Below are 27,784 nucleotides of genomic sequence, written 5' to 3'. Positions count from 1 at the left end.
CCCCTCTTCTCTCTCTACCCCCTCTACTGACCTTCATTTCTCCCCCTTGTATTATTATTCCCTTTCCCCTCATTTCCTCTTGTATGTTCTTTTGTATAACCCTGAGGGTCTCCTTCCATTTCCATGCAATTTCCTTTTTCTCTCCCTTTCTCTCCCACCTCTCATCTCTGTTTAATGTTAATCTTCTTCTCATGCTCTTCGTCCCTACTCTGTTCTTAGTTACTCTCCTTATATCAAAGAAGATATTTGGCATTTGTTTTTTAGGGATTGGCTAGCTTCACTTAGCATAATCTGCTCTAGTGCCATCCATTTCCCTGCAAATTCTATGATTTTGTCATTTTTTAATGCAGAGTAATACTCCATTGTGTATAAATGCCACATTTTTTTTATCCATTCGTCTATTGAAGGGCATCTGGGTTGGTTCCACTGTCTTGCTATTGTGAATTGAGCTGCTATGAACATCAATGTAGCAGTGTCCCTGTAGCATGCTCTTTTTAGGTCTTTAGGGAATAGACCAAGAAGGGGAATAGCTGGGTCAAATGGTGGCTCCATTCCCAGCTTTCCAAGAAATCTCCATACTGCTTTCCAAATTGGCTGCACCAATTTGCAGTCCCACCAGCAATGTACAAGTGTACCCTTTTCCCCACATCCTCGCCAGCACTTGTTGTTGTTTGACTTCCTAATGGCTGCCAATCTTACTGGAGTGAGATAGTATCTTAGGGTGGTTTTGATTTGCATTTCTCTGACTGCTAGAGATGGTGAGAATTTTTTCATGTACTTGCACTTATTTGAGAAGACATAGGAACTGTATATAATAAATAATGCTCAATAAACATAAACTATGAAAATATGGTAATCAAAAGGGGAAAAATGAACTGAAATGCCAAAGAATTATAAGATATGAATAACCTATTAAATTTTAAATTAATTGGCATGTATACAAAGAATAACAGCTCTTTTTTGTGCATGTTACCCAACATTTGATTCACTAAAGTTTGAGAGTTTTTATGCATGCTTAATCTTTTACCAATTCCTCTAACTTAACTTGCCTATTTGATGTTTTCTTTTGCTTTGTTGTTGTGTTATTACTACTGGCGATTGAACCCAGGGTTGCCTAACTCCTGAGCCACATTCTCAGCCCTTTTTATATTTTATTTAGAGACAGTGTCTTGCTAAATTTCTGAGGGCCTCATTAAGTTACTGAGCTGGATTTGAACTCAAAATTCTATGGCCTCAGCCTCCAGAGCTGCTGGGAATATAGGCATGCACCCTGTGCCTGGCCATTTAATTTTACCTATTTGAAATTCTCCCTATCTTGTCCCCCAATTTGTAGGTGTATTAGAAGTCATAATGTTTCCAGGGAACATTTTATCAGGCCATGATCAATGTGCACTTGCTTCTTCTTCATTTTTTTTTGTTGTTGTTGTCTATAGTTTTTTTTTTCTCATTCTTCATTCCCACTTCTCCCCTCCCCTTCCTTATTTCCCATCTTTTCTTCTAATCTAAGCAGATCTGGAAATGAACCTAATAAAAATTCAACTCCTCTGGGGACACTCAAACTTACCATTGATAAGCTGCATTATTTCAATCTCTTTACTATTTATTATTTTCATTTCTTCCACTATTAAATCATACTAGTGCTCATGTTTTAAACATGCATTATATCCAATGATTATATAATGCATGGTTCTTACCTTCTATATGTCCATTTACACCATTTATTGCCCTTTGGTATGCATCACCAGATAAATGACCAAAACCATTCTGAGAAAGAATCTGAGAGATACTCTGGTAAAATTAATATCACTAATGAGTTCCATGATGATTTCCTAATCACTATTCTAAGGAGACACATAGCTTTCTAGATTTGAAATAAATTAGACTTAATAGACAGTACTTAAAATTTTAGAGATGAGAAAAAAATAAAATGGATTCAAATAGAAAAGTAACAATGTTAAATTATTTCTATATGCAAATGTTATAGTTGTATTCTTAGAAAACCATAAATGTTACATCATGAGATTTCTACTTCTGATGAATAAATTCATCAGAGTAACAAGATACAAAATAAACATATAAGAATAAATTATCTATATATCAATAGCACATCTGGTGAGAAGGAAGCAAGGGTAATAACTCATTCAAATAGCTTTTAAAATAGCTAAAAATAAGCTTAACCAAGTAAGTGAATGACATCTTCAAGGAAAATAACAGATTGATAAAAAAGGAAGTTAAAGAAGACAATAGAAAGTAGAAAGATCTCCTATGTTCATGGAAAGGCAGAATTAATATTGTGAAAATGGCTTTAGTACCATAAGTGAATTATAGATACCATGTATTCCCATTCAAATTATAATGATATTCTTCACAGAAATGGGGAAAAAAACCTACTTTTAAATTTGTATGAAAGAAAAAAACCTAGATAAAGTGGTGCTGATCATAAGAGCAACAATAGATATAACACAATGCCCAATTTCAAAATATAAAACAGAGCCATAGTAATAAAAAACATGGTACTAGTGTAAAGAAAGACCCATATACCAATGGATAGAAGAGAAGTCAGAGAACCAAACCCACACAGGTACAGTCATGTGATTCTAGGCAAAGATGCCAAAAACATATGTTGGAGAAAAGACAAAAGATATTTTAGAAATAGTGTTGGAAAAATTAGACATCCATATGTAGACGAAGAAAACTAGATGCCTATTTTTTAACACTGTACAAGAGTTTATTCAAAAATGATTAAAGACATATGTACCAGACTAGAAGCTTTAATACTGCTAGAAAGAAAATATGGAAAACACTTTAGTATGTAGGCAATTACTTCCTGAATAGAGCTTTCTACAGCTCAGGAACTAATAGTAACAATGGATAACAGAGAGTTCACCAAATTGAAACCTTTCTGCATAGTAAGGGAAACATGCAACAGTAAGAAGAGGTAGCCTCCAGAATGGGAGAAAATCTGTGCCAGCTACTTTTCTGACAGAAGGTCAATATCCTGAAAATATTAACTCAAACATTTAACACCAGAAACACAAAAACCTATTTAATAAATGAGCAAATGAACAGTTAGTTCTCAAAATAAGAGGTACAAATGGCCAACACTTAGGTGGAAAAATGCATAATATCTCCAGAAATCAGAGAAATGCAAATTAAAGCAACACCAAGCTCCCATTTTCCACCATCCAGAAAAAGCAATCCTGAAGAAAGCAAATGATACTGGGAAGAATTGAGGAGACAAAAACTCTTATATGCTATTGGTAGGAACACAAATTACTATACTCCTATGGAAATCAGTATGAAGGCTACTCAAGAAACTGAACATAGAACTACTTTATGATTCAACTATACTACTCTTCAGTGTTTATTGGAAAATATTAAAGTCAGCGAACTTTAGAGATACACATATGCCCATCTTTATCATGACTGTATTCATAGGAATCAAGTTATAGAATCAGGCTAGATGATTGTAAACAGGAGAATGAATAAAGAAAATGTGCCATATATACACAAGGAAGATTTCTATGCATAGAGAACAATAAAAATCAATTTTAAGAAAATAAAGGAAACTGGAATGCATCATGTTAAGCAATATAAGCCATACTTAGAAAAAAAGTATCATATATTTTTCTCATATAGAGAACTAGAGGTGGAAATGATCAACATAAAAATAGATGAATGGATAATAAATTTTATCCATTAACATAGATAAAATTGGAGGTACGGAGGAAGGAATGTTGAAGATAGGATTGGGGAAGTATAATTGATCTACATGTATGTACAAATATGCCATAGTGAAAACTTTGTGCATTAATTTTTAAAAATTGTCCTTTTTTAATTTTTATAAGTTCATTTATTTTTAATTTATCATGTTCATTACTATTGTTACTTTTTCTGTTTGGATTTATATTTCTCTTTGAATACCAGTACCTATTTATACATATTTTTTATGTTTTGTTGTTGTTGTTGTTTTCTTTTCAGTTATATGTGATAGTAGAATCTATTTTGGTATAATTCAACAAGCACTGACCATCAATAGTTTTAAACCTATACTGATTGGTGCTAAATATAAATTACTTGAAGCTTTAATAAAAACAGAAGAAAATATTGATTTCTTAAGTATCTAAAATATGCCACATTTATTTTCTTATTTTTCTATTCATTATAATACCAAATTGATTGTGATGGTAATCACACACCCTGCCTTCTATTCATTGAAGGATGTCAAGAGTAAATGATAGACAGATGTGACACATTGTTCTATATATCCAGCATGTACTTCCTCTAAACATTCCTATGTTTGGCCTAATATTCAATTGCTGCTCTTATTAATTTCATTATTTCTTATTTTAAATATCAGCCATATTGACAATCATTCAATCTGGATACTTATCTTTCCCTTCATAAATAAATTCTTTGTATGCATCCCTTTTTCTCAGCTTCATATTCCTAAAGCTGTGATTTTGGCTTATTTTCTATTTATTTCCTTCCATAAGGACACACCGAAAAATTGTTTATTCCCACCACATTCTATCAGTGGTAATTCTATACATATACCTCACCTGTTGCTTGTTTTCTATTATAATCTTGTAGCCTTATATTTCTTTCTAGGATGTTTGTCTTGATAAAAGATGATATGTTAAAAAAAAAAGGAAAGAGAATTTTAAAAACACATTACCTTTGAGTCAGGTGATGTAAAGAAAAGACAATCATTCTTTATTCTGATTGCCTGCACAAGTGTGGTTTCAACTATGTCATTCTTTTTAATGGCAGGGTTACCATTGTCAGGTTAGTTTCCACTGTTTTGTTCCCAGTGTCATATTATACTTCTGACAATAAAAACAAAATAAACAGTATATAAAAATTCTGTAATTTCAAGTCAATAAGCAGCACAAAATCAGGCAGTCTTCAAATAGCTTACCATCCTTCGTGGATTGCCTTGAAGTTTCAGTTAATTTTTCTCCTTCTTTCGGGGTGTTCTAGAAAGAAAAAAAATAGATTAAGGCATAATAAGAACCAAAGTTGACAATAATAAATGTTTTCCATGACTGCAGGGTACAACAGAAAGAGCAGAGTTTTCTGAATCATTTTTCTGTATACTCAAACTGAATTCTCTCACTTACTAAGCTGTATATTCTCATGGGGTAAAGATTATGAGTCATGATACAGAGATCTCCAAAATGTCACTCCACTTATATCCAACTGATTGTTACACAAATACTGAAATCCATTATACTATTTTCTTAAACTGAATGATGTAGGATAAAAATGGTAGTCATCTGTATTTAAAGTACTTTTGAAAAAGATTAATGAGAAATTATATGTGATATTTCAATGTTTTTATGACTTATATTGGCATGAATTACCTCTTAAGGAGAAAGCTCATAAGACATGAGCTTTTAGAGTTATCTATTAAATAAGATTGATTGGATTCATAAACAGTATAAGTTTTGTCCATCCTATGGAAAAATGTGACACATTGTTCCTATGTGTCAAATAGCTGAAGATAAACAATTATACAAATTTTGATCCTTCCAAGAAAAAAAAAGAAATGATGAAAGCAATCTTGTGGAGATGATATCAATGAATATAAACCACACAGAGCTGCTAAACAGAAACATTAACTCAATAAACAAACCACGGTGACAGAGATGGCACAATGAATAGACACTGAAGAGATGTATTCTGCAAGGAAATATTAAGAATTGGAGTAAGTCATTGTTTTAGAAAGAGATGTATGCTCTTTTTATCCTAGTACCTTCATATAATTAAGTTAACAAAATAATAAGATATAAAACAATAAAATACTTAAAAAAAAATAGGTGGCACTGCCAATTACATCACCAGGTTTGCTTGACATAGGTAATGAGACAGTGAAATAAGTCATTTTCAAAAAGATAAGCAAGAAGGAAGAAACAAGCAAATTTTCATCTGAAGACCAAATCTAAACTCAAGTTTGGAGCAGGCTTGAAGGATATTCTGGTTCCTACTTTCATATTTATGACATTACTCTAACTTGTTTATTCCTCCTTTATGACATCAATTTGAGATAACTTACTCAAACTTTCACATCCCATATATTAAAAGAGAATGCAAACTTGAAACATATTTTTAAATTCAGTAGACTTAATTACTAGTTATATCATGCACATTATATTACATAGGATGATTAATTATGTAGAAATTTATTTTCTCCACATTTATTCATGTTCAACAATATATATAACACCAGCTTTTAGAAACAGTGCATTTCTCCAGGCCAAATGAGCTCAGTTAAGTTATGAATAATAGCATTCTAAATAGAACACCTTATGATAGCTCTACACATTATTTTCCTCAAAATAAAAATTACACCATTCTTACTCACATAATTTTAGCTCTTCATGACTGAAATAAAATTCAAGTCATTTCAAAGAAAAAAAAAGAAGTATTTTTCATTTGAAACCTTATTTTAAGTGCTACAGGATATTTGCAAATATATTTCCTAACTTGGAATAATTCACAAAATTTGTAGAGTTTTACAATGAATATTTAAATAAATAAATATAGAAACATCTAAAATTTGAAATTTCAGAATGTGACATAAGTATTTGAATATTGTAAGAAACTATAGAGTGAAAAAAAATCTGGGAAACTCAAGTATTACCATATAATTATTGAGAGTCTCTGCTTCCAGAACTGGTTATTACTTTGCATAGACCATCTACTCTTTAATTAGATGAAGAGAAAATTTTTAGAAAATGTTCATTAAATTATTTATTTTTATTTTATATTGATTCTTTTCAGTTATACATCACAGTAGAAGTTATATACTAGGATATAATTATAAAAGCATAGAATATTATTTGGTCTAATTCAGACCCTAGTACTTCCTTCTGTTCTACTGATCTTTCTGCTATTTACTTATACTTTTTTTTTAATTAGTGTCATCTTTAGTGGAAAGACTCAGAAAATATAGATATGGATGCCCTTTTTAATACAAGTGTTAAGATATAGATTCTAGAATTCTGAGTTGCCACAATTCCCAATATTACTTTAGTATAAATACAGAGCAAATGATAGAAACAGAGGAAAAAAGGTTTCATTAAATGTTATGGTACAAAAATATCCAGGGTTCAAGTCAAAAAAAGAAAAGCTACTTGCCATGCAAATTATATATTACAAGCTAAAACCACCAGGAAACTTCTATGATTCTATAAAAATTAATTTAGGCACAAGTGTTGTAAGTCTTGTAAGTACAATTTAAAAGACACAATAATGTAAACTGACCCAAAAAATCCTTGACTAAAAATCATATTTCCTCTGCAGTTATAAAGCTCTTCCTAATGCAATTTGTCTGTCACTATGTATTTCCCAGCCTATCTTTTCTTCCATCCCTCAAGACCCTCTTGAGAACACTGATACAAAAACATTTTTTTAAATCAAAATAATTCTCTAAAATAAATTCTTCTTAGCAAATTTTCATATAAAATGTCAGAAAAACATATCTAATTTTCCAGCATTAATACATTAAAACACAAAATTCAGAGCAAGAACATACATTTCACAAAAGATCACTTTACTTTAATATGAGCATCATAGATGTCCTCATCCATTGCAAAGCAGGAATCACCTGGATGAGGTTTTTTGGTAGATCTTTAGAGCAATAATGTAAAGCAAAAATAGGTGAATAGTTTTCTTTTTAAAATAAACTCTGTTTAAAGTTTAGGTATAATTTATTAAATGGTGTAGCTTGATTAATATAATTAAAATATGACCTCCATTTTTAAAATAAAAATACTCATATTTACTTCTTTCTGCCTCTACTGCTCTGAAACTATAAAATATTCAATGAGGGTACTCTTAGTTCCAATTCAGAGTGAAGCCAATATATCAGCAGAACCTGAGAATAATTTATTCTTGAAAATTGCCTGGCTTGAAGGCTGAACTTAAAACCCAAATAATGGCTGAATTTTTTTTTTCTCACCTGAACTGAAACAAACTTCTGATAATCGAAGACAAGGTAGCAAGATGCAGAGTCCCCTCTCTGTAAAATAATAAGCAAGATGGCTTGAAAATGGCAGTCATTGTTCTTCAGCATGGAAATCACCAATAAAAATATCCTATTACTTGCCTTTACCCAAAAATAGTGCAAAGAGCTCCCCGAATCTTTTAAAATTTTTTGAAAGTTAAAAAGTACATATATATATACACACAAATATATATATGCATATATATATATATATATTTAGAATACAGATATATACATATATGCTCTTGTGAATTGAACTGCTATAAACATGGAGGTTGCTGTTTCACTGTAGTATTCTGATTTTAAGTCCTTTGAGAATGAACTGAGGGGTGGATAGCTGGTTCAAATGGTGGTTTCATTTCAATTTTTCTGAGGAATTTTCATACTGCTTTTCACAGTGCTTGCAAAAATTTGCAGCACCACCAATGTATGATTGTACATTTTTTCACACATCCTCATCAACACTTAATATTGCTTGTATTCTTGACAGTTGCCATTCTGCCTTGAGTGAGATGAAATCTTAGATTTGAGTATTAATCACTAGAGATGTTGAACACTTTTCGTGTTTCTTAATCACTTGTATTTCTTCTTCTGTGAAGTTTCTGCTTAGTTCCTCCGCCCATTTATTGATTGGGGTATTTGTGGTTTTGGTGTTAAGATTTTTGTGTTCTTTATGTATCCGGAAGATTAAGACTATCTGAGGTGTGTGTGGTAATTATTTTATTCTTTTCAGTAGGCTCTCTCTTCACATTATTGTATCCTTTGCTGATAAGAACATTTTTTGTTTGAATCCATCCCATTTCATTGGTTATTAATATTACATCTTGTGCTATAGGAGCCTTTTTTAAAAAAGCGATGTCTTAAGTTAAAATGATAAGTGTTTGGGCCTACTTTTTCTTCTGTTATGTGCATGTTTTTGTTCTACTCTCTAAGCTTTTGGTTCACTTTGAGTTGACTTTTGTGCATGGTAAAAAATAGTGGTTTAATTTCATTTTCTTACATATAGATTTCCAGTTTTTCCAGCACCACTTATTGAATAGGGGGTCTTTTTCACTAATGCATGGTTCTGGCAGCTTTGTATATATAAGATAACCATATTCATTTGGGATTGTCTCTGTCTTTTGTACCATTTGTCTGTATTTCTAATTTTGTGCCAATACCTTGACATTTTTATTACTATTGCTCTGTAGTGTAATTTAAAGTCTGTTATTGTGATGCCTTCTACTTTATCCTTCTTTCTAAGGATTTCTTTGACTATTATGGGTCTTTTATTTTTGCAAATAAATGTCATGATTGCTTTTTCTATTTTTATGAAGAATATCATTGGAGTTTTAATAGAAATTGCATTGTATCTGGATAATGCTTTTGGTAGTTTGGCCATTTTGAATATATTGATTCTGCTTTACCAAGAGCATGGGAAGTCTTTCCATCTTCCAAGGTGTTCTTCAACTTCTTTTTAGTGTTCTATAGTTTTCCTTGTTGAGGTCTTTCAACTATTTTGTTAGATTGATTCCCAGTATTTAATTTAAAAATTTTTCTAGTTGTAGTTGGACACAACACCTTTATTTCACCCACTTTTATTGAGGATCAAACCTAGTGCCCTGCACGTGCCCAGTGAGCACTTTACCATTGAGCCAAAATCCCAGCTCTCAGTATTTCATATTTTTGCGGCTATTATGAGTGGGGTAGTTTTCCTAATTTCTCTTTCAGTGGATTCATCATTGATGTATATAGGAATGTTTTGATTTATAGGTTTTGTTTTTATATCTTATTACTTTGCTGAATTTCCTTAATAGTATTAGAAGTTTTCTGGTGAATTTTTTGGAATTTTAAATATAGAATCATGTTGAAAAAAGTGATACTTTTTCTTTACATATTTGTACCAAATTAATTTCTTTTGTCTCTCTGATTGTTTTGGCTACAGTTTCAACTATGTTTAATAGAAGTTGTGGGGGAGTGTATCCTTGTCTTTTTTTAGTTCTTCATTTTTTTTCATCTAGAATGATGTTGTCTCTGGGTTTATCATAGATAACTTTCACAAAAGGTATGTTGAGGTATGTTTCTACTGTCCCTAGTTTTATTTATTTTTTATTTTTGTTTGTTTGTATGTTCTAATTCGTATAGTTAAAGAAACATCTGAGGTTTCATATATTGACTTCCAGAACACTAGTATGTAATCAAATCAAACCTTTATTGAAGCACACATAAAGTCTGTTCCTTGATCAGCCCCGAACAATTGCAAGGGCACTACTTTTAAGACTTAAAACCACAAAAGAGACATTTGTGGGTTTAGCCAATGCAAGAAAGCCAAGATACAGAAGTGGGAGAATGCAGTCAGGTGGCCAGAAGCTTAGCCAATCACAACTAGTCCTGTCACCTCAGTTACAGAAACAGAGCCCCATTACCCTAGTTACAGAAACAATGCCCTGTTAGGTAGTTCCATGTTCTTAAGGTTTTCTATAATAAAAGGAATAGAACAACTTGCCCCAGTCATGACCTTTCTATTCAGCATGATTGTTTTACAAAATTGAGTTACTAAACAAAATGGAGTCACTTTGGCTTGGCTATCACATAATTAGTTATACATGACAGTAGAATGATCTTCCATTTTTTATATACAAATTTTCTCTAATTTTTCTAGTGTTTTTAACGTGAAGAGGTGCTGTGTTTTTTCAATGTTTTTTCTGCAGCTATTGATATAATCATATAATTTTTTCTTTAAGTCTATTGATGTGATATATGACAATTATTGATTTTCACCTGTTGAATAAACCTTGCATCCCTCAGATAAACCTCACTTGATTGTGGTGCACTATATTTGTAATACATTTTTGAATGTGATTTTTCAGAATTTCATTGAGAATTTTTGTGTGTATGTTCATAATGGACATTTGCAAATTGTCAGAAAGACATGTAAAGGTAAAAGAACTATTCAAAAATGTTTTCTTACCTGGTTAGTATTCCCTTACTCCCTACTTCATAAAGAACCATGTGGGGATAGAATTTCACAGTTAAAGTGGTTCCTCAAATCTGGGATGTTTAATCTGATGTGTCAATTTTCTTACAAAATGTGGGATTAATATTCTATTCACCTAATTTGTTTTCTATTGTTTCTTTTGTTATATCTTTATGTCATGTAATTCAAGTTTTCGCAAGCATTTAAGTGCTTTGTAATATTGTTTTATAGTTAAGATTTTTATTTTATTTGTTTAAAAGTGAGTTATAATGTTGTAGTCTAAAGAAGCAAAATGTATTTTTAAATAAAGTACTTGTTTTATGGTATAATTAAGTAATGAGAATATAGACAATGTTGGGGGTTGCCATTCAAATAAATATGGAGGCTGATGAAAGTTTTGGTGTGTCTCACTGATCTCATATATCTTCTACACACAGAAGTAACAACTATCCTCTGAGTCTTGTTATTACTTACAATTTTCCTATGTATATCTCAAGTGTCATTTTTTAGTTGTTGTGCTTCTTTTGATTATTCAATTACTTATTGCAACTTTAATTTATTCATTAAGATTATGTCAGATTTTTTATGACTTCTTTCCTTCAATGTTTTATTTTTTACCAATTTCATTGCTTATAACAAATTATTGGGGTGGGGAAATACCTTGGTTGGTAGAGTGCTTGACTTGCATGCACAAGGCCCTGTGTTCAATACCCAGTTCCACAAAATAAAGTATCACATGGAATGATTGAGGTCACTTCCTGATGTGAGAGTCAGCTCTTCTAACTCTCATTACAACTTGTTTCAAATTAAAAACTGTCAATGATCATAAGCTGATGTGATATGTATTTACTTATTTTTATTTCAGAAACCATTGACATTCAGGGATGTGGCCATTAATTTCTCTGAAGAGGAGTGGAAATGCCTGGACTCTGATCAGAAGATTTTATATAAGGATGTGATGTTAGAAATCTATAGAAACCTGGTCTTTGTAGGTGAGCATACATTTTATTCAGAATTCCCAATTGACCATAGATATTTAATTATTAATGTTGTATAATGTCCATTGGCAGCTTCTTTTCTGCATGAAAAAGTTTTGGATTCTTGTTTTTAGGATGAAGATTGAGCATTAGTTTATTTAGGAAAAAAATGTTAAAAGATTTTCTTTTCATGTTTTACCTATCTTTTTATTATTCTCTTTTGTTAGTTAAATGTAGTGCTCACAATCTGGAGATTGAAAATGGTTCCAAACTGTTTTAGTGTTCCTGTAATGGAAAAAAAAAATTTCTCTATAATCTTCTATGATCTCTCTCTCTCTCTCTCTCTCTCTCTCTCATAATGAGGAAAGCATTAAGAAACATCAGAAGTTACAAAGAGAATACCACAATGAGTCATATTTCATTTTCCAATAAACACTTCTTGCTATCTCTAAGTCATCCTTGGTCACCTTTCTATTCCCTCCAAATAATACAGGAATTTGGAAAAAAAAAAAAAGCAATTAAACATAGGGACAGTAGATATATATACAAGTGGATAGAAATCAATGAAGCAAAAAATACAGATAAAAGTTCCAAATGTCAAGGAGAAAGTAACCTTTTTAAAATGTTGAGAAGCTAAAATAAAAGTTTTTTAAAACCAGATTTATTTCTCTTTCAAACATTAAAAAGCATACCCTGTTCTGTTTTTACCATGATTCCTAATTCATTAAGCTCCTTCTTTTTCTTCATTGATCTCGCTACATTCAAATTAACAAAGAATATTCTTATGCCTGTGAGGATTTGCATAATTTGACTGATGTGTATTGATCTTGGCTTCCTAGAATATCTGTGCAAGTTCTAAATATTTCTAGGTTAAACCATTGTAATATATTAATATCATATAATATCTTAAAGAAATCTTTAATATAATTTAATTATTTATTCATTCAAATTTTTCACATCAGAGCATTTTATAAATGCTTACACTGGATTTTCTGTGGACTTTCTCTGCTGTGTCATGAATAACAGTAATTCTCAATGGCTGCTCATAGTAGTTATTTAAGTGCAGCTGAAAATTGTGGTTTAAATAAAGATTTCTAAGGCTGGAGCTGTTGCTCAGTGGCATAATGCTTGCCTAGCATATATGAGGCACTGTGTTTGATCCTTAGTGCCACAAAAAATAAATAAGCAAATTAATTAATTAAATCAAATTTAAAAAATCATTCTATCTATCCATAACTAAAAAAAATTATAAAATAAGGATTTCTAAAGTAATATATTTATTCAGAATTTTGTGGGTTACATTTTCTCTAATTCTTGTGTCTCTTTTTGAGTTCCACTATTTAGAGTAACTTCAGTGTTGTTAAGTGGATTTCCACACATAAGTTAATACAGTTTTTATTTTTATGCCTATGTGATATAATGGAATAGAAATTTTCATGACTTTTCACTTTAGGACAATATTAGGTGAAATTTAAATGCATGTGAACAATGTGCCTATTTTCAATAAACTTTTATTTTACTTACTTGCATAAATATTACCCTTGTTTTGTTTATTCTGTTTATGTGATTATTTACATAATTTATCTAAATTTTATGATATAAATACATATAGGCATAAATGTATGTATACTAGAGATTGAAGTCAGGGATGCTATAATACTGAGCTACATCTCCAGCCCCATTTTACTTTTATTTTGAAACAGATTCTTACTAAGTTGCTGAAGCTAGATTTGCATTTCTCTGTCTTAGGCTTCCAAGTAGCTAGAAGTACTAACACATTCCTCATCTTTATACAAATAAATTTGTTCTCTTGTTTAGGAATAAGACTTTAGCATTTTAAAGGTAACAAAGATTTTCAAAATTCTGTTTATCTATAAAAGGTTTTTGAAATTTTAGTTGTGATCAAAACCATTAACTTACTTATAATTAAATTTACTGTCTTTTAAATGTTCTGTTCAAAAGTGGTGATTCAAATGGTTTTGTAACATATTTCTAGAAAGTTTGTATCACATAAAAGTAAAATTTCAATTCTCTCCCAAACAAGTGCTCATTTTTCTCTCACCTTTCCATCCCAGACACCATTCCTTTTGGCATGTATGTTTAGTTAAATTACATATCTCATAAGTAGAATCTCATGATATTTGTTTTTGTGAATGACTTATTTCACTTAGCATACTATACTAAAAATTGATCATTGTACATATTATTAATTTATTATCTTCATAAAGTTTGAAAACATTTCATAGTTCATCCCAAATTGCCTACATCCACTCATGTGGAAGGACATTTTATAGGTTTCCACATTTTTCTCTATTGAATGATGTTTTAATGAGCATATATCATTAACTATATTTTGAGTTGATCATCAAATTGAAGGTTAATTTATGTATTCTCAATTTTTTTATATATTGCTTCCTCATTTAACTTCATGTTAACATAAAACCATTCAACATGCAGCTTTTATTATTTTTATATCAGGAAGCATTTTTAAAATTTTAATGTCTAGTTATTTATGTAACCTGGATACCTCATAGAATTTTTAAAAACAAGTTACTTTGTTTCTGCAAAAGTAATATTGAGTGTTTTATATGTACTACATGGACTTCTTAGATTACTTTGGGTAGTATAGGCACTTTTTTTTTGGTACTAGAGGTGCTTAACCACTGAACCACAACCACAAACCTTTTTTGAATTCATGGAATTGGCTTCAGAGGTATTGCCCACTGAGACACATTTAAAGCCCTATTTTGTATTTTATTTAGAGACATGATCTCATTTGATTGCTCAGCCCCTCACTTTTGCTGCAGCTAGCTTTCAACTCTTGATCCTTGTATCTCAGCCTCTGGAGCTACAGGCATGGGCTACCACACCTGGCTGACAGCCCTCTTTATATTTTATTTTTAGACCAATCTTGCTAAGTTCCATAGGGCCTTGCTAAATTTTGGAATTTGGCCTTAAACTCATATTCATGAATTTTTGGATATCACTTCCATTTTTATTTTCCACAAAATTACTTTATGTTAGAAAGCAATTTCTGTATTTTAATACTTATTAATATTTGTTTGTACTTTGAACCTGGTCTTTTTGGGATAATATTCCATAAACTATTGAGAAGATTGCTTATTATTGTGAACTGACTGGGATCAACCCCAGGTACTACTCTAGCAAGAAACTTTCCATGATCAGTAGAAAAAGAATCACCTACACCATGTAGTTGAGGATAACTTGTTGTGTAGTGGTTCCTAAAAACCATTCTACACACTAGTAAAATTTATTTTTCTTTTAATATATATCATCCTAGTAAAACTATGTTGAAAATGTATGCAACTCAGTACTAAGGGGTGCTAAGCATGGTGTCTTTGGTCACAGGGATTATGAGGCTTCCAAATCATCAAGAAGGGTGACAGTGGTGAAGGCCTTTTACATTTCTGCTTTTTTCTTTCTTACAGACACATGCACACACATATGACCTATTGCATATAGTTTGTTATAGACATACCATATAATATATATACAATGTTTGATTTATTAGTATAAGCTTTTTACCATATGCAATAAAAACATTGTTTTATAAATGTTAAAATTCTTATCTTTATTTATTCCTACTAGTTGTTGTATATTCCCAAAACAATTAAATTAAACTATAAATGATGATGCATAGTGTATCTTACTTAATAAATTTAGCATATCTTAAGCATGAAATGAAAGCTGTGAAATGAAACTGAAAGAATGTACAACTTTTGGTATAAGTTATTAGAATAAAATATTTCAAAACTTAAGAATGAAATAAAAAGTAAATTAAGGAGGCATACAGTTTTCCAAATATACAAAATCATAACAAGCACACTTTAAGACACATTATGATAAAAGTGCCTAATACACTGAATAAATATATAACACAATAACACTGGGTGACTTTAACATGGCACCCTCATCACTAGATAGATCTTTCAAACAAAAATTATATAACAAATCAACAGAATTAATATATACAATCAATAGTCTACATTTAACAGACACATATACAGTATTTCATCCACAAATGACTGCATACAATTTTTCTGAGCATCATATTGAACATTTTTGAAAATAGGCAACATGTTACACCATAAAGTACCTCTTAGAAAGTACTGAAAATAGAAAAAAATAATAATAATAATAGAATTTTTTTCAGCAAAACAGAGTCCAAAGCAACCCACCTAGGTAATTAGTGAAGAAAATAATCTAACATAGGTTTTCTGTTTTTTAGACATCAAGGTAAAGTCACACAAATAGATAAGTTTTGATACTAATTTTAAAAAGATACTACCATTTTCTCAAAACTATTAATGATCTTTTACACATAAAAATGAATAGCACTAATTCAACAAAGTTCTGCATCTGTTTAAAAGTCATCCAATAACTATAGGTTTATATTTGTGAAATCTTGGGTTCAACTACCCTCTCTGTAGGAGTGAGGAAGTAAAATCCTCCTTTCCATCTTCTAATTTTCTGTCTGGGTTTCAAAATGCTAATTAATTCACCAACATTGCTTTTTTCTGTAATTTCACATACTACTAGTGTGGGGTACCAAGCCTGCACAATTAAAAGTACTATATAATTTATTAAAATCCAGGGCAAATTCATGTTTTATTTATCTAGCAAATAAGAACGTCATGGGGATATTTTAATTATTTTGGAGAAAACATGAGTTATGTATGATATATTAAGCAGGAAGATTTTCTTCCATTTTATTAGAATTTATTCTTAATTATTAATCTAAGAAATGCCCCAAATATAATTACATATCTTGAAATAGTCATCTTATTTTCTTTATGAAGATCTGAGTTAAAATATAAGTAAAATAAAATAATATGCAAAATCCAAGTATATATCCAATTCCCTCTGAATATGAATTAGCATTTTTGTCTGTAATAATAAGTATAAGGAAGAGAGAAATGAATAACTGACAGATATCTAGAATAATATTTTATTATAGATAACTCAAAACACATAAAATGTCAGTATGGTCATTGATTAAAATTCTATCATATCAAAGAACAAAATATTTCTGTTTTAACATGGCCCTCTAATGTTAATTTTCATGAAAATTTATGGTATGATGATTACTATAAATTTTGCATAAATTTAAAATACTCCATGTCTGTCACACTGCCTTTCCACACTACTAGGGTTTATTGAATACCAATATACCAATACATTAACAGGCCACATCACTTTCACTAGTGCCAGTTCCCTAAATATGTGAGGGTTATGGGTTTCCTGGTAGTTATAATCTGGGTAAATACAAGTTCTCTATTCCAATTTTAATTTTCAATGTCTATAACAATCATGTCACATATCATATTTCACACAATGATATGTAAGTAGGTTAAAGAAAGCTGCAGGGCTACAGGATCCTGAGCCAAAATTAATATGTAGAAACATCTGAGAGCAGAGTCAGAGTCACTGTAGATGGTCAGATTGTATTTTAGACAAAAAGTTCTGCAGAGTAGTCAAAATAGAGGGTCCAGCAGATTCAGTTTCAGAGCATCAGCTTAAAATGTCAGCCTGGACTGGGCCATGTGCACTCACCACATGTAGAAGAAACCATGCTGTCATGCAGTCCAAAGAGGACAGAAATTTAGTGGTTTGTTACTGTGATGATTTTCCTGGGCAAGTTCAAGATAACCAAGTGACAGGGTCAGAGTGATGATGAGTGGTTAGTCTCAGTGGGCTCCTTTTTTTTTTAAAGGATCTCGAGTGAACTGTGGCATCTACTGAGGTTGATAAGCTCCCATGTCTGACGTTTCTAATATGGTTTGGAATGTTTACATGCCAATGTGTTCCTGGATTTATTTTGATAAGGTGAGATGTAAGTGAGTTACTTACAGGTTGTGCTTTATGGTTGTACTAGGCAGGTGGTGGTTGTTTACTTGTATAAAGAAAGTGTAGAGTCATTCTACCCTGTCACTTGTAGTCAAAATGTAGTGGCTTGTGGAAAATTATTGCTTTACAAAATGCAGTAACTCAAGTTAAGTTGTAGTCTAAAAACTGCTGTACATATTAGGGTAACTCAGAGTGAGGCGTATCTGTCCTTCACATGCTACTAGTTGCTATCCTACTCAAATTCCAATAGTAGACACTTGAAACCTGATGAAAGGGAGAGGCTGATGAAGACAAGGTGTCAGGAAGTCACTTGCACTGCTAAAACCTGTCCTGCCTTGAGTCAGCCAACATTTCTCCTCCAAATTAGGAACAATTTTGTAACATTAATCAATACTTTTACTGTGGAATGGCAGAATGAACTGAAATGTGGGAATTGCCTGAAATATTACATGATTCTCTTCCACTTCAATAATTTCTTTCTTCTTTTAAATTAACATATAATTTATACACCATCATATTCACCATATTAAAACATACAATTCAGAGCCAGGCAACAAGCTTCATTCCTATAATCCCAGCCACAATATACTTTCATTGGGGAATGGCACAATAAACTGCAATGTTCCTGAGAAAGGAGGACTACAAGCAAAACCCTAGATTTATTTCCCAGTAACAGAAAAGTATTTTTAAATTAAATCAACTTAAAAATAAAGAATGCATTTTATTTTATACTTGCATGATCATAAAATGTTACAAAAATTATTACTATCAAATTTTAGAATATTTTTATTACTCTTCTTAAAAACCTCATAGATTTAGTGGTCACTTTTCAATTCCTCATATGATCCATTCCCTGAAAACTATGAATCTACACTTTCTTTCTGTAGTCTGGCCTCTTCTGGAATCATATGTGACTATGGACCTTTTCACCTAGTGTGTTTTCAAGTTTCATTCATATTGGAAAATTTAGCAATATTTTATTATTTTTATGGGGATATATATATATATTTTTTAATCATAATTTGGGCATAACTAGGAATTGAATTCTGTGTCAGAATGACTGAGTTTCATCCCCAGTCATTTTAAATTAATATTTTTGTTTTGAGACAGGGTCTCACAAAGTTAATCAGGCTGGCCTTAAACTTGTTATTCATTCTCCTTTCTTAGATATACAGATTTCTCAGACTACAGGCATATATCTCCATGCCCAGCATTACCTTATTAACCATTTTTCCCTTTATACTATTTGTAAGTATAATTAAGGACATTACACATGTTCACATCATTGTGGAACCATCATCACAGTTATCCATTTCTGGAAAAATTTCATCACCTCAAACTAAACACTGTAACCTATAACTACTATCTTTAAATGTTCTCTATACCTAGTTTCTTGTAATAACCATTCTATTTTCTCTATATGTAGATTTGCTTATTCAAGGATTTTATTTAATTGGAAGAGATACTATTTGTTCTTTCATGACTGACATCATCTACTTAGCATTTTTTTTAAAAATCAAACCTGTTTTATCATGTATCAGAACGTGATTCCTATTAAGATGAAAAAGTACTCTATTGTACAGCTAGACTGTAAAATTACATCTTGCCACCAGTTTAACTAAGAGGATAGAAATAACTGTGGTATAAGCAACCAGGAGTTTTGTCCTCAGGGGAACAGCAGTGGTGTGTGTAAGTCTACACAAATGTGCCATCATGCCAAGGACAGGAAGATGAGGATACCACACAGGGAAAATGGGCATAAAGCTGGGAATTTATCTGCTCAAGGTTAAGAATCCAGTATGTGAGTCAGCAGAGAAGAGCTGTCTTCAGGGACTTATGCTAAGTATTTTCTCTCTACACACTAGAATTCTTTCTCCCACTGAGGAGTGTTGTTTGCCTCTACCAATATGTATAATTTAGTTGTTAATGTCATTTTCATCTACCAAATTAACAAAGAGAAAAATGACATTCATAATTGGTTAAGACAAAGTGAAATGGACTCTCCCATTAGAATGCCATTTGGCATTGTTGATCAGGATAAAAAATGTAGACACTTCAACTAGAACATCAGTTCCAGGAATTTGTCTTTTACAAAAATGTGCTAGTGTACAAAGGATTTATGCAAAAGACTAAACAAAGAAGCAGTGTTTGGTGGCAATTCTGTCTCATTCAATGTTTTCATTTTACCTGGCAGCCATGCAAAATTATACTCACTCTGGGCTTGCCATACAGACCCACACCACATCACAGGAGCCCTGGCACACGAGCATTTACATAAAACTCATCACAAGTTTTTAGTAATTATCATTATTTTGAATTTTATTTTCAGTGGTCAATTCCAATTGTCAAAGTGGTATTTCACAATAAATACAAGACATAGAATTATGAAGTTTATAAAGACTGGAACACCTCTGATAAAAGAAGAAAATATAAAGAAAATAATTCTGCCACACAAGAACACTTCCTTTACAGCCTCAAGCTTTATTTACTTTTGTTAAAGCTTTCACAACTGTACATCTTAAGTTACATTCTGTAAAAAAATGGTTTTCATTTAAATATCATTATGCAAAAATGCTTTGTCTACATTCTTCTGTCAGGTGTTTAAGACCAACTGCTCTTTTCTTCTCTATTGTGACAGCTGGGATTTCTCAGAGATCACTTTTGGTGACATATGATAAGCCTCTTGGCTTGATTAGATTTTCTCTACCAGTGGTACCAACAGCCAGTATGGGTCAGGTCAGTCTTGATGACCAATAAGACTATGAGGCCATCCTGGGAAATGTAGCCACATCTTGTTTGAAGACAAACAGAAGACTGGTGAGATGCTAGTTATGATAGCACTTGAGTGTAAGAAGTATCTTGAGTGGATAAGGCTGAAAAATTAAAAATATATATATAAATCTAGAAAACATAATGAGATTTTCTCATTTTAGTAAAGTGGATTATAGATATAGCTCAATGGTAGAGTAAGCACCACTATACCCAGCATTCATTAACCTACTAACTAAATAAATAGACTAAAATTTAGAATGGGGGGGGGGACTTATATTCATGTTAATTATTTAAGGACCATGAGAGGAAAAATAAATGTGTTTTTAATGTTTTTAACACTGAGATAGTCATATATATTTGAACTTCTACCTCACACTAAAGAGAAAATTAACATTAACTAAAAATGATAAAATTTGCAAGTTTAAAGCTGAATTTATAATTTATTTTGCAGAAAATCTAGATGAAAATCTCATGATGTTGGAAAGGACAGCTGTAGAAATGACACTTCTAACACATGCAAGGGAAGAGAAGTTGAACTTTATTAAATATTAACATGTGAAAGGTAGAAAATGAGTTTAGATTATATACCTAAAAAAAGCCTAATATCAGATATATATTTGTAAAAATAAACTTTTAAAACTCCATAATGAAAAGAAAAACAATACAAAAAAAAATACAAAAGCTCAATTTTATAAAGCAAGATTTAAATGTAAACATTTCTCCAAAGAAAACAAATAGTAAATAAGCCAATGGAAACATGCACATTTTACAATAAAACATCATGTTGTTGCACAAACAGATTAACCTAAAGAAAATTATACAAAGTGAAATATGCTACACCAGGAGTAACAATGAAGTTTCTTATGGGTAAATAAAACAAAATGTTGATCACTTAAGAAAATAATGTACCTAAGTGTGGGGAGTGGAGAAGACATTTTCAGAGGTAATAATAAAAATAGAAAAAGCAAGTTTTGTGAATCTGTTACATATGAGAAAGACTATAGCTATTTATGATGTTCTATGTGTTCCAAGATAACAAGAGAAAAGTATTCTTAACTTGTTTACCATTCAAATGAGTGTACTTAAGTTGAAGCACATGAAAATTACTGATTTGATTACATAATATATAAATACTTTGACACTTCATCCTGTGCCTACATATCATATTTTTGGGTAAATTTTAAATAATACTTAAAATTAAGACACTCTCCAAAAATTTTCAAAATACACTATATACATGCTTTACTAAAATGTCAGTCAACTCATGAAAATTTTAAAGAATAAATAAATATCCTGTAAGAAGATTTGAGTTTACCAAAGTAAAAACACTGAAGTCAAATAAAATAAAACAACAACAATAACACTGGCAATAAAGAAGAGTTGTGTTGCTTTTGTAGCTGAAATTTGAAGATTCAATAAGAAATGGAGATAGTTAAAATAGTAAAATTTCTCTTAAATTCATACTTACTTGTGCACAATTGCAACAGAGTTTTTTAATCTAAAGGTTCTTTTTGGGTGTTTCATTCCCCACATGGAGCAATTAGCTCATTCTACAAAATAAATGTTCTCTCAGATAAGAATCATGTATTACATACCCAACATTGTTTTGTGTGTGTGTGTGTGTGTTTTTAATTCCATAAAAATTACAAGTCCTCTTGACTAATGAAGCCTATACAGGCTTTGCCTAAACATGTTGTCTAAATAAGTTGACTAAATTATAAGATGTTAAATAAATTATAGGAATAGATTTGAAATGACAAGAATTTCCAATAGATAAGTAGGAAAGTGTACTTATAAAACTTATGTTATTCTCACTTTAAACCATTTTCAAACTATTTTTTTTATTCTTCCTATCTCCATATTCTCTCTCATCCATTCACTCCCCTCTACGTCATCTAAAGTAACCATATTCTTCTCTAGTTCCTCCCCATGTTATTGGGATTTAGCATTACATATTAGAGAAAAATTTGGCCTTTGATTTTGGGGGTTTTGCTTGCTTCACTGAAGATGATATTCTCCAAGTCCACCCATATATCAGCAAATATCATGATTTCATTCTTCTTTTAAGCTAAGTAATATTCCATTTAATGTATACTCCACATTTTCTTTATCCATTCATCTATTTAAGGACATTTAGATTGGTTCCATAGTTTAGCAACAATAAATTGAGCTATATAAATATTGACATGGCTGCATCACCATAGCATGCTGATTTTGCATTCTTTTGCTTAAAAAAAAGGTGGAATGCCTGGGTGAAATGATTTCAGAGTATTCTGAAGCATCTCCATATCGCTATCCAAAGTTATTGCACCAATTTGCAGTTCCACCACCAATGCAGGCGTGTACATTTTCCCCCACATCCTTGTCAACATTTATTGTTGCCTGTGTTCTTCATGATTGCCATTCTGAATGAAATGAGATAAAATTTTAGGGTAGTTTTTATTTGCATTACTCTAATTGCTGAAGATGTTGAACCTTTTCATTGTATTTATTTTTCCATGAAATCAAACTAATTACTGAATAACTTTTACTGTCATTAAAATCATTCTTAAATTCCCTGAACAGGTCATAAAAGTAATGTATTATAAACATCAAATGAGGAATTCATATGTTCCATGATTAAATAGGAAGTAGAGACTACAGAATTTTAAATCAGAAACCATGTATTTTGGTGAAATTAGTTCAGAGTACCTCAAAGAGGCTTTTTAAGATATTTGAAAGAAAAGAGGTGCAAGACTATTCACACACAAACCTGGGATAAGAAGCAAGTTTATTGTTAAGAGCTGACAAGGCTTCTCTGCAAAAAAAGAGGGATAGCAGCAGCAAGGAGGGAGAGAAACCTCAACTCTCCCTTGAGTGTTACATTTTATAGGCTAGAATCATGGTCATGCACTGGAGTAGCTTTGATCTTTACTGATATAGTAAGCATCTTTACTGATATAGTAAGCAAGTTTGTTTCTTGGGGAAAAAAAAAGACAGGCAGTTTTCCTATCTCTCAGAGGAACAACAGGGAAACTGGCATGTCTGTTTTATCTTCTCAAGGAGAGAAGAGGGAAACCAATATGTCCCCATCTCAGGGACTGGTAAATTGTCTCCTATCTATCAATGAGAGAAGAAGGAGAGATCAGCACATCTGAAGACTGGAAGGTTTTATCTTGGGCTACATTCTATTTCTTGGGAATAAAAACAGTATTCATGCAGTAGGGGTGTGGAAAAGAAATATGGCTGCAATTATGCTAACAATATTTAGGTTTATGGTATACAGGTAATTTAAAAAAATAATTTCAAAATTCTCTTTTAGTTAAATGAGCTCCTTTTTTCTAAAGAGAGGCATAAGCAAACACATCCATTTTCACACACAAACACACAAATACCTGAATAATTAAAATTCCCATGGTATTTAGCTCTAAAATATACATATAAAATTTGCATATTCAAGTCAATTTCAATCAAAACCAAAGTTTCTGAGATGAAGAAATATCAACAAAATAGCCACAAATTACAGAATAAAAAATTGTAATAGTAATTGAAGATTTAAAAATATGGCGCTAATGTTGTCTTCCTATATATTCCCTATATCCATCTTCATTTCCCAGTAGGTACAAAAGAGAAATAATTTAACTACAATTTAGGAAATTATTGGTCACAATGTAACTGGAAGTATAATTATACTGCTTGAAAAGATTCAGAGCAATGTCCCACTATTTACAAAACAGTATCCTTTTTTTATCTGTTATCTGCAAAATTTAAGAAAACTGAATTCAATACATGATAATGTTAAAAACATTGAGAAATATACACTGTTGTATAGTATCAACTACAGAAAAAAATAATAGCTGAAGATATGATTCAGTGGCAGAGCATTTGCCTAGCATGCAGTAGCCCTGGCTTCAATCTCCTCCACCAAAACAACAAAAATTCAGATTAAAAATTTTCTGGGGCTGGTAATGTGGCTTAAGCAGTAGCACACTTGCCTGGCATGTGCAGTGTGCTGGATTCGATCCTCAGCACCACATAAAAATGAAATAAAGATGTTATGTTCCCCGAAAACTTAAAAAATATATTTAAAATTCTCTATCTTTAAAAAATTTTTTGTTAATGACACCTATACTATTGATAACATTACCTAGAGAAAAATTACACCTTATCCAGTTTTCAAGACTTGAGTGTATTTTTTTAATTTGTTTTTTAATTTGATATTTGTTACACACAAATATCTTCTCAAGACTGAGCTATCTGCACTATTCTTATATGTGAGTATTTCTTTATTTCTATCACATCAATTAAAAATCTTATTAAATTTTAAGCAACCATTAAGAAGTCCCTATAAATTCAGAAATTCTCTCAGATAATTCTCATATTCAAGAAATATATGGACCATAATGATGTCACTCTAATTCTCACATGTGAACGTTTTTCTCAATACAACATATTTTGCAGCAATTTAACTTATGCATGTTACAAGACTCTCTACAGATAGTATATGATTTAATATTGGATAGAGTATGATTTTTTAAATTTGAATAAAGTTCAGATATAGTCTTGGCCTGTATAGAGCTTCTTTATAATTCTATATCTTTGGAGATTTGTAAGGTATGAACTTTCATTAAAAACTTTATCACACTCTTTACATTTGTAGGGGTTAAGCACTAATGTAATATCCTTAAAATTTTAAAAATGTTGGGCTTTGATTAAAAATGTTGCCAGTTTTTTTTGTTTTGCAATTTGAACTCTTCTTTCACTATAAATTTTCTAGTGATAAGACATGATATCACAACAAGTGATTTTTACATTCTTCAGAGTTGTAAAGATTATCTCAATTATGAATCCTCTCATGCATAATAACTCTTGAATTATAACAAAAACCTTTGCCATATTCTTTAGATTTGTATAACCTTTCCTGTATAAGTATGACAACCCTGGTGTTGGGTAAGGCCTTCTCTTCCAATAAAAGCTTTACCATATTCTTTACATTTTTATGGGCTCTTTCCAGTATGAATTCTCTGGTGTCTACTAAGGTTTGATCTTACATGAAAAGCTTTGCCACATTCTTTACATTTCTATGGTTTTTCTCCAGTATGAATTCTCTGGTGTTGAGTAAGGCATGATCTTTGCTTAAAAGCTTTGCCACATTCTTTACATTTGTATGGTTTCTCTGCAGTATGCAATCTCTGGTGCAGAATAAGCTTTTGCCTAACAGTAAAAGCTTTACCACATTCTTTACAGATGTATGGTTTCTCTCCAGTGTGAGTTCTCTTGTGAACATTAAGGCTGGACAGAACAGTAAATGCTTTGCCACATTCTTCACATTTGTATGGTTTCTCTCTAGTATGAATTCTCTGGTGTCGGGTAAGGCATGATCTTTGATTAAAAGCTTTGCCACATTCTTCACATTTGTATGGTTTCTTTCCAGTGTGAGTCCTCTTGTGAACATTAAGGTTGTACTGAACAGTAAATGCTTTGCCACATTCTTTACATTTATATGGTTTCTCTCCAGTATGAATTCTCTGGTGCACAATAAGGTTTTGCCTAACAGTAAAAGCTTTGCCACATTCTTTACATTTGTATTGTTTCTCTCTAGTATGAATTCTCTGGTGTTGAGTAAAGTGTGATCTTCTATGAAAAGCTTTACCACATAATTTACATTTGTATGGTTTTTCTCCAGTGTGCATTTTCTGGTGCACAATAAGGCTTTGTCTAACACTTAAAGCTTTGCCACATTCTTTACATTTGTATGGTTTCTCTCCAGTATGAATTCTCTGGTGTTGAGTAAAGTGTGATCTTCTATGAAAATCTTTGCCACATAATTTACATTTGTATGATTTTTCTCCAATGTGCATTCTCTGGTGCACAATAAAGCTTTGTCTAACACTTAAAGCTTTGCCACATTCTTTACATTTGTATGGTTTCTCTCCAGTGTGAATTCTCTGGTCTTGAATAAAATGTGATCTTTGATTAAAAGCTTTGCCACATTCTTTACATTTGTATAGTTTCTCTCCAGAATGAATTCTCTGGTGCACAATAAGGTTGCTCTGAAAAGTAAATGCTTTGCCACACTCTTTACATTTGTATAGCTTTCCTCCAGAATGAATTATCTGATGTTGAGTAAGGCATGATCTTAGATTAAAAGCTTTGCCACATTCTTTACATTTGTATGTTTTTCTCCAGTATAAATTCTTTGTTGTTTAGTAATACTTGCAGTTTTATTAAAAGCTCTTTCACTATCCTTATATTTGTAATTATTTTCTTGAATATGAGATCTTGAATGAATAAATTTTGAGCAAGAATTAAAAACATTCTCACTTTTATCTTTATAAAGCTTTTTTAAATGATCACGCAGATGTTTCTTGTGATTTAAAAAATAATTAAATTTTTATTAGGTGTAAAGAATTTATAGTTTTACAACAAAAGAAATATATATATATATATATATTTCTATTACTTAGGTAGTGACCTATCTGAAGGTATAAAAGACTTATCATAAATGTAGAAGTCTCTTCAAGTATATATATCTACATTTAGATTAAAAAGAGTAGGTAAATAGAAATCATCTCACATTCTTTAAAAGTCTGAGCATTGGCACAAGGAGAAACTGTTCATTGCAGCCTTTTATGTAAAGTAATGATCAGACTGATCACAGTTAGAGATTTCTTTTTTATTTTTTAATCTCTAGCCAACAAAAATATTGGTGAATATTACTCAATGGTACATTTTGAAATATTCCCATTACTACCTAAAGAATGAAATAGACTCCACAGCAAATTTTTCATTTTTTTAGAAAAAGGATATAATTCCAAAAATGCTCTGCAGACAATTTAGAGGCCCATACTGGACCTCAAAATTGACTGGCATATGTGCAGCTGCCTATTACCATCTCACCTGATGCCCCACACCCTGCAGTGCCATGTCATCACTTACACACTAGCACCTGCTTTTGGTTGGCAGGGTCCTCTGCAGTTGTGGGGCCAAGGTTGTAGCACCAACATTCTGCAGCAGCCCACATGAGGCTAAAGTGTGAGCTGCATCTCACCTGGGCTTCTCAACTTTTCAGCTAGAATCACTATCACAGTGGCTCTTGGTAAAAAAAAATCTTTGTGGGTAACTAGCTCACTGAAATGAGTAGATGACTCTTTTAATTTTTTCAATGAAAATTTTTTTAGGATACCCAGGTAATTAGGAATAGAACATCATAATAATCTA

At 31.4% G+C, this 27,784-nt stretch overlaps 1 protein-coding gene and 1 pseudogene across 1 annotated transcript; one reads left to right on the top strand and one right to left on the bottom strand.

Moving 5' to 3' along the window:
* LOC107159589 overlaps positions 1-12,083 on the top strand; it is a 25,425-nt pseudogene extending 13,342 nt beyond the window's left edge.
* Positions 12,084-25,552: 13,469 nt separating this feature from the next.
* On the bottom strand, positions 25,553-27,490 carry LOC107159591 (zinc finger protein 665-like). Its single transcript, XM_048796259.1, is given in 4 exon segments — positions 25,553-25,588; positions 25,591-26,378; positions 26,457-26,760; positions 27,464-27,490. Coding segments are annotated over 4 exon segments (1,155 nt in total).
* Positions 27,491-27,784: the final 294 nt, after the last annotated feature.

Source organism: Marmota marmota, unplaced genomic scaffold (assembly GCF_001458135.2).
Source record: "Marmota marmota marmota unplaced genomic scaffold, marMar, whole genome shotgun sequence".
Taxonomy (NCBI): domain Eukaryota; kingdom Metazoa; phylum Chordata; class Mammalia; order Rodentia; family Sciuridae; genus Marmota; species Marmota marmota.
The sequence above is the reverse complement of the archived record's forward strand: the minus strand, read 5'-3'. Positions and strand labels throughout refer to the sequence as shown.